The sequence below is a fragment of the Gastrolobium bilobum genome, unplaced genomic scaffold (assembly GCF_033153095.1).
Source record: "Gastrolobium bilobum isolate Gb01-03AN ecotype WA unplaced genomic scaffold, APGP_CSIRO_Gbil_v1 utg909, whole genome shotgun sequence".
NCBI classification, from domain to species: Eukaryota; Viridiplantae; Streptophyta; class Magnoliopsida; order Fabales; family Fabaceae; genus Gastrolobium; species Gastrolobium bilobum.
In genome coordinates, this window is record NW_026895707.1 from 1551591 (window position 1) to 1565868 (window position 14278).

Here is a 14278-nt window from a genome sequence, read left to right on the forward strand (position 1 = left end):
TGTATTGTGATTCCAAAGTGCGCTTTAATTAATTTAAATTATTTTTGTCACTACTCTAATCCGCTTAGCATATAACTCCCTTGGACGCGTACAGGGGAGGGTGTCACAATCACCGTAATTTGAATCAATTTGAATTGATTGATAAACATTCTACTTCGTAACAAACGCCTCATAACTTCTATGAACTATCAAACCCACTTAGAAATCTTTTAAAAGATTCTTCGGACGCATAATCCTTTTGGACTAAATGGGGAATAAGGCCATCATATCAAATCCTTTTTTTTTGCGTCATACACTAAATGAAGGATCACTCTTCACTAATTGATTTGTGACATAATTAACAATGAATGTTCATGAACAGTAAGTCTATCCTTGTTATTATCTTCAAACTTTTTTGAATGATAAAATTGCACTTTATTATCCAACTACTATTACTCAAAGTTAAGTAATAAAAAAGCACAATATGATACTATACGTAGTAATTTATATGAGATTTCGGGTTCTTTTCAGTGCCATTATTGTATTAAAAAAATGTGACACGTAATCAAAAGGGAACAACTCATCACACTAGCATTTCAACTTTCAAGTACTAGTTGATTAAAATAAGGGAAAAACTCCTTGTGATTTGTTTTAGAATTATTTATGTTTTTGTGATTTTTTTTTTATTACATATGTTCTTGTGATTTGTAAAAATCAAAAAAACATAGGGGTATATGCGATAAAAAAATCATACCCTTTTACAAATTACGGGATATATGTGATAAAAAAAATCACAGAGACATATATGATTTTGGAATAAATCACAGGGGCATGAGTGGACTTTTCTCTTAAAATAAATGATAACATATCAAACTTTTGGTTTTTATATAGGGACTAATATTTTTTATTTTTAAGGATATAAAGTTGTGTCATCTTAAACGAAAGAAAGATATAGATAATGGAAATCATAGGAGAAGAGAGTGGAATTTTTTTTAATTTAAATTTTAAATAAAAATATTACTAGTTAAAAGAATCGTTATTTAAAAGGATGATTATTTTTTCCATTTATATATAATATATAAAATCGACTTTTAATGGCATCATGAATGTGAATAAGTTGGTCATGCACTCAAAAGTCAAAGTCATAAGGTAACTGAATAATATAAATTAACTAACAACTGAATCATAAACATGGAATGAACCTGTCTTAGATGAATCCAATCGAATTGCTTGCCTTAGTTGATAACGCTAACAACGTGTTGTGTGTTTACCACTGTAGAGAGGTGTTAATCAACGGCACAAATAAACTATGTTTGCCCTCCAAAGTAGGACACCAAGATTTTCCGTTGTTCAGACTTTAGAAGCTTAGAAAAATGTTTTGAGTATTCACTCATGCCCCCACCAATTAAACAAGAGAAAAAACGTGTATCATATTAAAGGATATAAAATTATGTCATTTTAAATGAAAGAAATAAATAAATTACAAGAAGAGAAAATAGACAAAATAAATTAAAAGTATGAGTCTCACTTTCTTTATGAGAGTAAAATAACTTGTATCATTTAAAAGAATAAACATTTTTTCCCTTTACTAATGATTTTTTTTTTTGAAGTTTGAACTTTTCCAATTCCCATTTCCATGTCGAAACAATTAGCCAATCAAATTTCAAACATATTTTCTTCCATATTCATTTGTTTTTCTTCTTTTTTCCTTCCAACCGCGTTAACATTTTTGAGCACTTTTGTACCAAGAAATGAAGGCACTCAGAACCTGTAAGCGCCGGTATTCCGCATGAGCTTTGTACACGTCGTCAGTGGGACCAAGTTGACCTGGGTATGTTATACAGAAAAAAAAAAAAAAAGAGATCGATCCATTTCCTTACCCTGAATCTTTGTTCTTCTTCTTCTTCTTCTTTGAAGCTTCAAAATCAAAGAGCTTCTTCATAAAAGGAAAAACCTTTCCCTCTCTTACCTCATAAAAATCTCAACTTTCAGTTAAGTTTTTTCATTTTCTTATACACCCACTTTTTGTATTATACCAATCTTTTAAAAGTTCCATAAATTTTGGCGATCAGTCTCAATTTATCATCCTTCAAGGCCTGAAAATTTTGTCTTTTTATTTGTTCTCTCTTTTTTTATTCTGTTGTGTACAATTACTTTCTTTTTTGCTGATTCCATTTGGGGTATCTTCCATGACCCTAGTGTGCACTAAAGATCAAATTTTTAATAGTTTTGCATGATCAATTTTGAGTTCAATTCTGAGTTCTAATTAATGGACAATTATGGGTCTTCATCACCATATGGGTATCCAAACCCATATTTATACCCTGGCAACACTCCTCCATATCCACCTCCAGCTTCAGGTGCTGATCCATATGCACCTACTCCTTATCCATATCCACCCAATCCTTCACATTCCTTCAACTATTCCAATCCACAACCTCCTCCACCACCCTCCTCCTCAGCCCCTTATCCTAGCCACATAGACTATTCCTACCCCCCACCTCCTCAACCATCTTATACTTATCCTTACCCTTACCAAGTTCCTCCAACTAGTGATAGTTCAAACCCTCCTCATAGTTCTGCTTACCCTCCTTTGGATGATCTTATGAGCAATGTTAGGTTGTCTGATAATCAGCAAACTGCAACTGCACCTCCTGTGCATCTATTCACACATTCTATTTCAGTTACAGATCATGAGAGGAGAGAGGAGTTTCATGGCTATTCTAGTAACTCCTTCTCTGGTTTGGGATCCTCCTACCCTGGTCAGGGGGATTCTTCTAAGCTTTCAGCTTATTCTGGCTCATTTGATGACTCAGTGCATAGTCAGAGTTTGCAGATTGTTCCAGCACAGGACAAAGGGTCTTTGAGGGTTTTGCTCCTGCATGGTAATTTAGATATATGTGTTCATGGAGCCAAAAATCTTCCCAATATGGACATGTTCCATAAAACTCTAGGGGATATGTTTGGTAAGTTACCTGGTAATATGGGAAGTAAGATTGAAGGGACAATGAGTAAGATTACCAGTGATCCTTATGTATCAATTTCTGTATCAAATGCTGTTATTGGGAGGACTTTTGTGATTAGCAACAGTGAGAACCCTGTGTGGGAGCAACATTTTTATGTTCCTGTTGCACATCATGCTGCTGAAGTGCACTTTCTTGTTAAGGACAGTGATGTGGTGGGTTCACAGCTCATTGGGATTGTGGCAATTCCTGTGGAACAAATATACTCAGGGGGAAAAGTACAAGGGACCTACCCTATCCTGAATAACAATGGGAAGCCTTGTAAGCCAGGTGCTATCTTGAGTCTATCAATTCAGTACATTCCAATGGAGAAACTGAGTTTTTATCATCAAGGAGTTGGAGCAGGACCTGACTATATTGGGGTTCCTGGCACATATTTTCCATTGAGGAAAGGTGGAACTGTTAATCTCTATCAAGATGCACATGTTCCAGATGGTTGCCTCCCCAATGTGAGGCTTGACAATGGAATGTATTATGCTCATGGAAAGTGTTGGCTTGACATCTTTGATGCTATTCGTCAAGCTCAGCGTTTGATTTACATTACTGGGTGGTCAGTGTGGCACCAAGTTAAGTTGGTAAGGGATGCTGGTCATGCATCAAATTTCACACTGGGTGATCTTCTGAGGTCTAAGTCACAGGAAGGAGTACGAGTTCTTCTCCTTGTCTGGGATGACCCCACGTCAAGAAGCATTCTCGGTTATAACACAGTAAGTAGTGCAATTTTTTCATGTTACCTATTATTGCATTTCTGTGTTTGGTGAGAACTATGAGTGTAAATGAGTTAGGGCAAGCCAAACTTTAGCCTATGTAAAATATTTCAAATTTGACTTATCTTGTTAGCCTTTTACAAAACAAATTATAGATTTGGCCTGATTTATTTTTAAAAAATACAAGGCTTGACTTGGCCTATCAAGCTTACCAAGCCTTCGAAAATGATATATTGCACATTGAAAATTATAGGTTATGATTACTTTGTTTCTTTTGTATATTTAAGTTAATGGAAATTCAAAATAGTACAAAACATGAAGCCATACCCCAATCCAAAATATTAACAATTTAACTATGTTGCCGGAAATCATAAGATATTATTTTATTAAAAAATAATAAAGTATTATTTATTAAAATATACAAGCTGGACCTGGAGGCTTAGAGGTCAGGCCTTTTAAAATAGGCTTGTGGCTTGATTTCGAAAGAGGCATTTTAATGAATTCAAATCTGTACTATTTTTAAAAACATCATGCTTACAGCCCCTGACAAACCGCCTGATGCATTTACACCTCTAGTGAGATCAGAAGAAGGTAAAAATTGTTGAGGTGTAGATTATATATTTACATAAGGGAAAGTGGGGAGATCAATTCTCTAACACATTTTTCTTTGTTACAAGTTCTATACCTACTAATAAGAAGTCTGTTTCTCTCCTTCCAATGGTTGATGATGGCCCTGAATAAATCAGAGCTATCTTTGAATCGAAACTTTTTACAGTTGGATTTAGGACTTTTTAGTTCTTGGCTTGTGATTTGATTCATCTAGAATCATCTGCTTATAATTTGTCATAAATCATACAACAACAGTTAACTTGTTATTGCCCTTGTCTAAATGTTTATTTTAATGTTGTATGTAGCCTAGCAAAGCCATTCTTTTGTCATGTGTTAAAACTTTTTCTAACGTGATCTATGAAGTTTAGTTTATTTCAAGTATGATTAAGATTCTTGAACAAGTTTCTTTTTTCTAAGGATCTTTCTTAGTACTATGGATATGATTTACTCTCTTATTTTAATCATGCAAAAATCTTCTGCTTTATATTCAGGATGGTGTCATGGCAACTCATGATGAAGAAACTCGACGATTTTTCAAGCACTCCTCTGTGCAAGTGCTGCTTTGTCCTCGCATTGCCGGAAAACGACATAGCTGGGTCAAGCAAAGGGTTCGATTTGACAATGACTCTACTTATTCGAATATTTTACTTCACTTCACTACTAGATTCCTTGCATTATTAAGATTTTAGCTGATTGTCTCCTTTCACAATTCTATGTATTTTATGATGCACATGTTAATGCTGATAGGGTGATCATGAATGTCAGAATTTATGACAAGGTTCAGTTTTGCTAGCTGTTATATCTACACACTTGCATTGGATCTCTATATCTTTTCACATCTATAATTTTGGTTCCAGATTTCCTCATTAAATTTCTTCTTCTAATTATCAGGAAGTTGGAACAATATATACACATCATCAGAAAACTGTAATTGTGGATGCTGATGCTGGAAATAACAGAAGAAAAATCATAGCATTTGTTGGTGGACTTGATTTGTGTGATGGGCGATATGATACTCCCAACCATCCTCTCTTTAGGACACTGCAGACATTTCATAAGGATGACTATCACAACCCAACTTTCACGGTAATCTCTTATTTTCAGATCCCTATTTGGTTGCATGATCACTACATTTCTCCATCAATCATTTGACAAGTCATGAATGAACAGCAGTGTAAGTAGAATAAAGCTACAAAACATAACTCCAAGTTTTAGTAGTTGCGGAAGTCAAATTATAATCAAGAAATGTTTCTGCATTCTTGTATGGGGAAGATTAAAGGGATTGTTTCGAAGTGCAAGTTGTGTGGATGTTCAGTTCAGCACAAACTGCATAACTAACACTGCCAGCGATATGTAAAACCTATTATATAAGGTGTTGTTGCTATCTATCTGACCTTTCAATGTGTCAGATTAATTATTTCTTGCATGTCTAAAACTTTCCTGCAAATTTATGACAGAGATGTTCTCCAATTTTTGCTTTAGAATCAAACAATTCAAATTCAATTTTAAAACAAAGTTTGAAAAAAGAAAACCAATATATTCTGAAGATGTGGGTTATTTAATGACAGGGTAATGTTGGTGGTTGTCCCCGGGAGCCATGGCATGACTTGCATTCTAAAATTGATGGTCCAGCAGCTTATGATGTTTTGACCAACTTTGAGGAGCGCTGGTTAAGAGCTGCAAAGCCTCAAGGGATAAAAAAATTGAAGACTTCATACGATGATGCGTTGCTTAGGCTAGAAAGAATCCCGGATATTATCCACATGTCGGATGCTCCTAGTGGAGGTGGTGATAATCCTGAAGCTTGGCATGTTCAGGTATTTAGTCAATTAGTACAGAATAGATATTAAGAATTTTTATAAGCAATTTATTTTTCCCATTTCCACTACTAAAGGAAGCTGTTGATTGTGTGTAATTCGGAATGCAGATATTTCGTTCAATTGATTCAAATTCTGTTAAGGGGTTTCCAAAGGAGCCAAAAGATGCATCAAGCAAGGTGCATGGAAGATCTTAGTGTTTCTGAGTTTTCTTTTTCATGTGTGATTTCAATTCATCAGACTTGAGCCACCTTATTTGTGACTATGAGAATGTTAAAGATTACTGTGTTTTTACAGAACCTAGTATGTGGGAAGAATGTGCTGATTGACATGAGCATACATACAGCATATGTAAAGGCCATTCGTGCTGCACAACATTACATTTATATAGAGAATCAATATTTCATTGGGTCTTCATACAATTGGAATCAAAATAAAGACATTGGTATGGAACTCCTCTTTCTTAACACGTGTTTCTTGTTGTTTCAAGAACTCTTTTTTCGTATATTCACACTGTTTTATTGTTTGTAGACAAAGATCACTGAAATATAAATCCTTGTAGTTTCTATTTAAAAGTTAACAATTGAGGATTCAACAATTTAATATAAATCCTTGTAGTTCCCATTTATTAAATGTTTAGTACCTTTTATACATTCATGACATGCCTCAATCCATCACCTGTGTCTTTTCCATGTTCTTTATTTTTGGCTACATTGATGGCATGGAGTATTGAACCTGTTGAGATATATAAAATCATTAATGTAGCCTCATCTAACAGCTTAAGCTTTTGGGTTGAAGTGGTTCTTTACATGGTATCTGAGCATCGTGTCCCGGGTTCGATCCTCACCGCCCCCACTTTCTCTTGTGGAATTTTCTTAGTACAGATAGGTGAGCCTGTGCATTATCCACCCTTCAAATCCAGTGGGCTCTCGTATAAGGGGGCGTGTTGAGATATATAAAATCATTAATGTAGCCTCACCCAACAGCTTAAGCTTTTGGGTTGAAGTGGTTCTTTACAGAACCTATAACCTCCAATAAACTATCCCAAGTCCCTCACCACTCAACCACTCCGAGTGGCTTTTCTCTATCACGGACTGTGTAAAGATGAAGAATTAATTGGGCTGATTAGATTTATTTTAAAGATCTCATTTTGATGTTAAAACTTTCATGCTTTTGCAGGTGCTAATAATTTAATTCCAATGGAAATTGCGCTGAAGATTGCTGAAAAGATAAGGGCAAAGGAGAGATTTGCAGTGTACATCATTATTCCAATGTGGCCAGAGGGGGTTCCAACAGGGGCTGCGACCCAAAGGATTCTATTTTGGCAGGTACGCAGCGTATGCTTCAACTCACAATATGAAATACAAGTTTCTTTTTTTGGCAAGGATTTGATTGAACTTCCAGATTATTCTACTTGGAAACCTGCTTAATAAATTGAGATTTTGAACACCCGGTTGACCTGTTGATTTCTCTACTCACCATAACAAAATAAATGACTAAAATTATGTGATGCTGGAACAACTTTTAAGTGGGTTGTAGTTATGTGACTTTTGGCCCAGAATCTTCCCTAAAATTCAAGAACTATGCCGTTGTCATTGCTCTGACATGTTTTAGTCGAAGAGGTAATAATGCTCCCCAAAAAAATGAATATAACTTTTTTTTCCTAATTTGTTTAAATGGCAAGACCCAGGTTCTTCATCTCAATTTGCTGCATGAAATACTTGAAATCATGTCTTTGAGCTTTTCAATTGGTTCACAGCTGGATTTGTTCACTCTGGCACATCAAGTTGCATATAAGCTCTATTATAGTTATATTAGATCATTTTGCCACTTTATCCTCCTATCCTTTCTGTTGTAGAGCAGGTGGCTGGTTTTGCCAACAACTAAGCCTTATCCCACTAGTTCGGTTCGGCTGCACGGATCTATCAAAAACCAAAATTTCAATAAAATCATTTAGAGTAAGATATTTTAAGTGGCTCCTAAAGTTTATTCAGTCTTCCTCTACCCCTTCTGATTGGACTGTGTTTCATGTGATCCATTTTTCTCACTGGGGCTTCTATCGGTGATCCATATCAAAAGATTCGACGAAGTTTTGTGTTAGCTACTTCATGTTGACTGCTTTTAACTAAAAGATTGTAGTGTATAGTGCAAGCTACATTTCAAAAGCAAAACCGAAAGAAGATAGAGGCTCGGAGTTGAAATATGACAAATCATTATGTAATTTAGATGTCAGAAAATATCACTGTGATCATCAATAATTTTTTAAAGAGCAATAAAAGATGCTTTATTGTTATCATTATTATTTCATCATTCCAAACTAATGTGAGGTGTCGTGGAAAAAGAAAGTGGACTCAAATTATTCCAGAAATCAGAGATCAAAACTGCTTGTCAAATGAGTAGTAGGGCTCAATTGTTCAGAAATCCTGGCTGCTTGATGTCAAAATGAACAATATAGCACCTGTGAGTACTTGGTTCTTGCATTTCATACTCTCTATTTTTTTCCTTTTTTCAGAATAAAACAATGCAAATGATGTACGAGACAATTTATAAGGCTTTGGTTGAAGCTGGGCTTGAAGCAGCATATTCTCCACAAGACTATTTGAACTTTTTCTGTCTTGGCAATCGGGAGGCCATTGATATGCATGAGAATATCCCTGTGTCTGGAACTCCACCCCAAGCAAATAGCCCACAAGTATGAATTCTATGCACCCTCTCCATTGTTGTACCCTTCCCAGTTACTTTTTTCTGCAGCCATGGTGCCATGAATGTAAATCTCTTACTGCGAAACAGTCCATATAAAATTATAGATATCCTGTAACAATAAGTTAAAAATTAAATACTGCTTCCAGATAGCTCTTTATTTTGTTAGCATGTAAACTGCTACCTGCCCCTCAAAAGGTGAAAAACTGTTATATTCTCTATCAAAGTGTCTTAATTTTTTTTAGCTTGATTTCCTGAAACGCATGGCTTGTAGGTAGGACTAGTGTTCTGACAGTTATTATAAGCATCTCAATCATGTTATGTTCCATGCAATCTCCATTTAATGAATGCAATTGTAATATGCTTGTCTTCTTTGTTAAGGCAAATAGTCGAAATAGCCGGCGTTTCATGATTTATGTTCATTCAAAAGGCATGATAGTTGATGATGAATATGTGATATTGGGATCTGCAAACATCAACCAGCGCTCTATGGAAGGAACAAGGGACACTGAGATTGCAATGGGAGCCTACCAACCTCGTCATACCTGGGCAAGAAAACATTCTTATCCACATGGACAGGTAAGCTTTCTTAAGTTACTGACTTCTCAGATTTGCTGAAGAAGCCATTGTTCATATAACCAAATTTAAGTTTCTATAATGGCATTCAAGCTTTTTTTTCTCTGTTCTTATCTTATTTGTTTTAGACAACTTTCTCCACATGGCAGTAGCTACAATAGTGTTAATTCTACATTTTTGTAATCTTAACATGTAAACTTATCTGGAAAATATCTTCGGTGCTCCTGTAGTACAGAAAACTCAGTATATCATTTACTAAATTTGGAAAAAAGTAACATAATCAACTTTTCCTAATTTACCCACCATTTTATGGTTATTGTTATCTAAGTCCCATTTTTTCCTACTTTTGGTAAAGTAGTACATACAATTGTAGTACCAAAGATACGTTCCCTTATCTGATTGCAATTCTTTGTGAAACTATACTATGTAGATCCATGGATATAGGATGTCACTTTGGGCAGAACATACAGGCACAATTGAAGACTGCTTCTTACAACCAGAGAGTCTGGAATGTGTGAGAAGGGTTAGAACAATGGGTGAACTGAACTGGAAACAATTTTCAGAAAATGAAGTAACAGAGATGAGAGGGCATCTACTCAAGTACCCAGTAGAAGTTGATAGAAAGGGTAAGGTTAGGTCACTTCCTGGCCAAGAAGAGTTCCCTGATGTGGGAGGAAAAATAGTAGGATCATTTATTGCCATTCAGGAAAATCTAACCACTTGATGAGTTCTTTTCTTTCACATATACCGGATAGCATGAATGTAAATTACAAAATACAAAAACAATTTTGAAACATCATTTTAGGTTACACTCTTTATTTTCTTGTATACATACAAACCACTTACTCCGGGAACATTATTGTATTGTAAAATTGTAATCTAGAGTGCTCTTAAGTTTGGTTTGAAATCATGATCCGGGATTTATTCTGTTACTTGATTTTAGTGATTATATATGGATCTGTTATTCAATTTGTCTTTTAAGTATTACTATTTTTCCTCCCTTACCAGATGTTACAAGTTTTTATTTACTTATTTTTTCTTGATTAATTGCATAATTTCACAAAACTCCCAAAACTCTGAGCTTCTATTAAGTTATGTCGCACCGACATGGGACACGATACGACATTCCGATATGTTAATTTTAAAATGTTAGATTTTGATATGTTAGGACAAGTTTTAATAGTAAATAATATTTTTAATTTATGTAGTGTATATTATATTTAATATTCAATAATTTAACAAAAAAAATGGAGTTAAACTTATAGTACCCATTATCTTGCAGGGTTATGGGGCTTGATTAGAGACTCTCAATGACACTTGTAAATTTTCCACCTGAATTTATATTCCATTCCATTCTGAAAAAGAGCCACTAAAAATGTGTACAATTAAGTTATTGGGATTAAGAGATGGTATAACTTTCTATTTCTCTAAACTGTTTTTAATCAAAAATAATTAAAGAGTAAACTAAACAGACATCTTAATCCTGAAAATTATTCCGCATTTCCAATTAAATTCCAAATTTATTTAAGTATAGGTTCAACATCAACAACACCTTTATCCCAAATTAATTGGGGTCGGTGGTAGATGAACCCACATGAAAGATACAAAACGGTTGAAAAAAAGTAAAAAATAAATAAAAAATAAAAAATAAATAAATAAATAAATAAAAATACACAAATAAAATAATAAAATAAAATAAAATGAAATATAAATATATGTATATATAAATAAATAAAAGTAAAAAAGAAAGGGACAAGAAGAAGTGGGGGAAATGAAGGGGAAAAGGACTAAAAAAGGACCATCCGGAACATAGGAATAACAGCGAGTCTAACCCTCCACCATACTTATAGCTTTTCTCCATTCCTTTCTAAGACATACTGTCCGCCAATCTATATCCCACTCCATTAAATCTTGTTTTACTACTTTCCCCCAAGTAAGCTTCGGCCTACCTCTGCCTCTTTTTGTGTTTAGCTCTTGGTAACAAATTTCTGTTCTTACAGGAGCATCCATGGGTCTTCTCATCACGTGCCCAAACCACCTCAATCTATGTTCTCTCATCTTCTCGGCTACCGGTACTACTCCGACCTTTCGTCGAATATCTTCATTTCTTATCTTATCCATCCTTGTGTACCCACACATCCACCTTAACATCCTCATCCACCTATATTTAAGTATAGGTTAGTCTTTGAAATTTTAAAACTCGCACTAAGTGAATTCTTTTATTGTATCTAATTCACCAAATTAATGGTAACACTTGACTTGACCTGGTGGCAAAAGTGCTTACATGTACTGCTAAATGTGACATTAGCACATTACTCAATCCTTCCTATTGAAATCAGTTACATTTATAGTTTGAATATCATATGATTCAATTATAATTTAGTCACAATTTTATTCAATTAAAATTAAGGGTTATATTACTCATGTTGCAGAGAGTAATATAACTTTCTACATACTCATCGATTCTTGTGTTTCTCTTTTTTCATTTTTATATTTTTAATAAATAGTGATACTCACCACATAATTATATCTATAACATGAAATAACATATCTCCTATACATAAGAGTAATATAATCCTTGAATTAATTGAACCATAACTTGAAAGTCTCAAATGTTTAATTTCTAGTTTACTTTTTATAACAATACCATGGACCCAAGCCTACTCAGAACTCTAAACAACGTTTCATCCACAAAGTTGGGCCACTCCTCATTCTTTAGATTTTAGGTCAATACAACGGGACCAACCAAGGGATAGCTAATATTCCAGCATATTCTCTGCTACTACATTGGCTATTCTGTAAATTTTTGTGAAATCCAATTGTAGATTAATCTGCAAAAGTCAAGAGTTTTCATTTGCAGATAATGCCTCATATTCCTGGAGGACTTGTAACTATTTAACATATTTCAGATAGGTGTCCAATATCACTCACTTATATCAATCCATGCAAAACACAAATTTTGTGGCAAAATTGTATGATTTGATACTAAATGAAACAAATTACAACTACCCTTTGAATTTTGTGTATTCTTTGAATATTTTTGCTCAAGTAAAATTATATTGTTCTTAACTCCCCTGCTATAAAAATTAATCTCTTCGCAAGGTACTACATTATGACATTTGACAAGCTTTCCAAACAATGGTGGAGCTAGGGAGGGCGATTGCGCCCTCAATGTCATCATATCTTTATCTTAGACTACATTCAAACATACAAGAAAAATCGTGTAGCATATATCTATCCTCTTTCTTTCTTATTATTCTTCATATACGAAGAAAACGTGTAGAGGTCTTCAAATTTGGTTACGTAATGATTCACTATCGTGTTGTTCTGACTAAGCCAGTGTGAATTTTGTTTTCCTCGCTCTCTCTCAATAAAATTCCTCACTCCGCCATTGCTTGTATTAGATCAAGCATTTATCACTAAGCCAAAAATTATAACTATTAATTAAAATGCAACTCTTTTTATTTATTCCTATCGTCCCAAACATTATGATTCGATTTGAATCCAACTCCACATTGGGTCTTGCCAATGTAGGATGATAACGCCACTCCAATAGCTTGAAATGAAAAATTTAATTGATCTTTTTTTATTTACAGCACTTTCCACACTCGAAATTTATATCCACAAAGAAGCAATAGAGGAATAAGAGGTTCAATGTGACCTTACTCTCTTCTCAAACAACTACACCATATCCACTCTCTTCCAGAATAGATTCCTAACAACTACTCAGAAGTTGGCCATATAAAATGTGTCAATCATTTCATTCTTTAAAGGTAGAGATGATCCGGACCGTTCATTTATCCGCGGCTACATTTTCTAATGGGGTCTCCGTGGTCCACCATAATGTGTTAGGCCAATAGGCCCCATTATGGTGAAGCCATTTGAGTTTTGGTCCCTCCTCCAGCATTTTGTTTTCTTTGTAGAATAATTGTATTTTCATCAACTTTCCAATTAAATAAAGAATTTTATTAATCTCATATTAAAGGAGATAGTTATCTCATGTTATAGAGATAAACTAATGGACTTCACTACCTAAAAAAAGAAAAAGAAAATAAAAAATAACATAATTATCGAAGGATGTGTAGGAAAAAAAATTTATATCATGTAATATAAGAATAGTTTTTCCCTTATATAAAACTCTTGATTAATGTTTTGTCAGCAAGAAGTGAAGGGTGCAAAATGAGAAGGCTATGTCCAATTAATCATGTTTAGTGTTACTGTTTAAAATGAGATAAAAATATGTGCCAACATTTGTAACACATTACCTTTGGAAAAAATTTGCACAAAAAGTTCAAACATGATAAAACTAATAATATTTAATTAAATTCATTAAAATATTTGAATAACAGAATCAAGTGCGTTCTCTTTATCCTTTATGCAGTGTATGTCGTCATGTGTCTCTCGAGTATTTCTCAAAAAGAGGTTCCCTCTTCTTAGTTTTAGTGGAAGCTCTATCCGTTTCTTTTTATTTATATTTATATTTTGCATTAGTTTCTTCAATATTTTTATTCAAATCTTTTAAATATGTGATTAAGTTTAGTTTTGTGTTTTTTGTATTTATCTCATATTATAGCAGATTTTGAGTTTTTTAGCTTTTGATTTTTGTATATTGACGTAATAGTCGTACCATCTTCATGTGACAATATACTTTATTTGTCGGTTTTATAATAAAAGATACATTATTATCAATAATTGTTATTAATCATGCGTTGATACCTCATTTAATTAATATGATTATTAATACTTATAAAAAATATAAGGTTTTACTGTAGATAACTTATGTATATTGAGCACAAAATGATGTTGTTTTGAGACGAAAATCAAGGTATTTTTTGTGATTATAATTTATTTCAAAGTTATAATAGTA

The 14278-nt window shown here is 33.8% G+C and overlaps 1 protein-coding gene across 4 annotated transcripts; it reads left to right on the top strand.

Annotated features, from left to right (window-relative positions):
- Positions 1-1911: 1911 nt before the first annotated feature.
- On the top strand, positions 1912-10324 carry LOC133292297 (phospholipase D beta 1-like). Of its 4 annotated transcripts, none has more exons than XM_061490711.1 (11): positions 1912-3272; positions 3348-3709; positions 4810-4926; positions 5210-5404; positions 5887-6135; positions 6246-6314; positions 6433-6580; positions 7315-7463; positions 8648-8827; positions 9217-9414; positions 9842-10324. In XM_061490711.1, the coding sequence occupies exons 1-11, from the start codon at positions 2249-2251 to the stop codon at positions 10133-10135; spliced, it is 2985 nt and encodes a 994-aa protein (XP_061346695.1). In that variant the 5' UTR covers positions 1912-2248; the 3' UTR covers positions 10136-10324. The 4 variants fall into 4 exon arrangements, with proteins under 4 accessions (XP_061346695.1, XP_061346701.1, XP_061346680.1 ...); XM_061490717.1 differs by having other exon boundaries at positions 1912-2864; positions 2982-3709; XM_061490696.1 differs by having other exon boundaries at positions 1912-3709.
- The last annotated feature ends 3954 nt before the right edge of the window (positions 10325-14278 follow it).

Excerpts from the sequence above, each read along its gene's own strand:
- LOC133292297 (XM_061490705.1), top strand. The coding sequence starts at position 2,249 with ATGGACAATTATGGGTCTTCATCACCATATGGGTATCCAAACCCATAT. Across the intron at positions 6,315-6,432 it reads CAAAAGATGCATCAAGCAAG|AACCTAGTATGTGGGAAGAA; the intron begins GTGCATGGAAGA and ends GTGTTTTTACAG. Across the intron at positions 7,464-8,647 it reads AAAGGATTCTATTTTGGCAG|AATAAAACAATGCAAATGAT; the intron begins GTACGCAGCGTA and ends TCCTTTTTTCAG.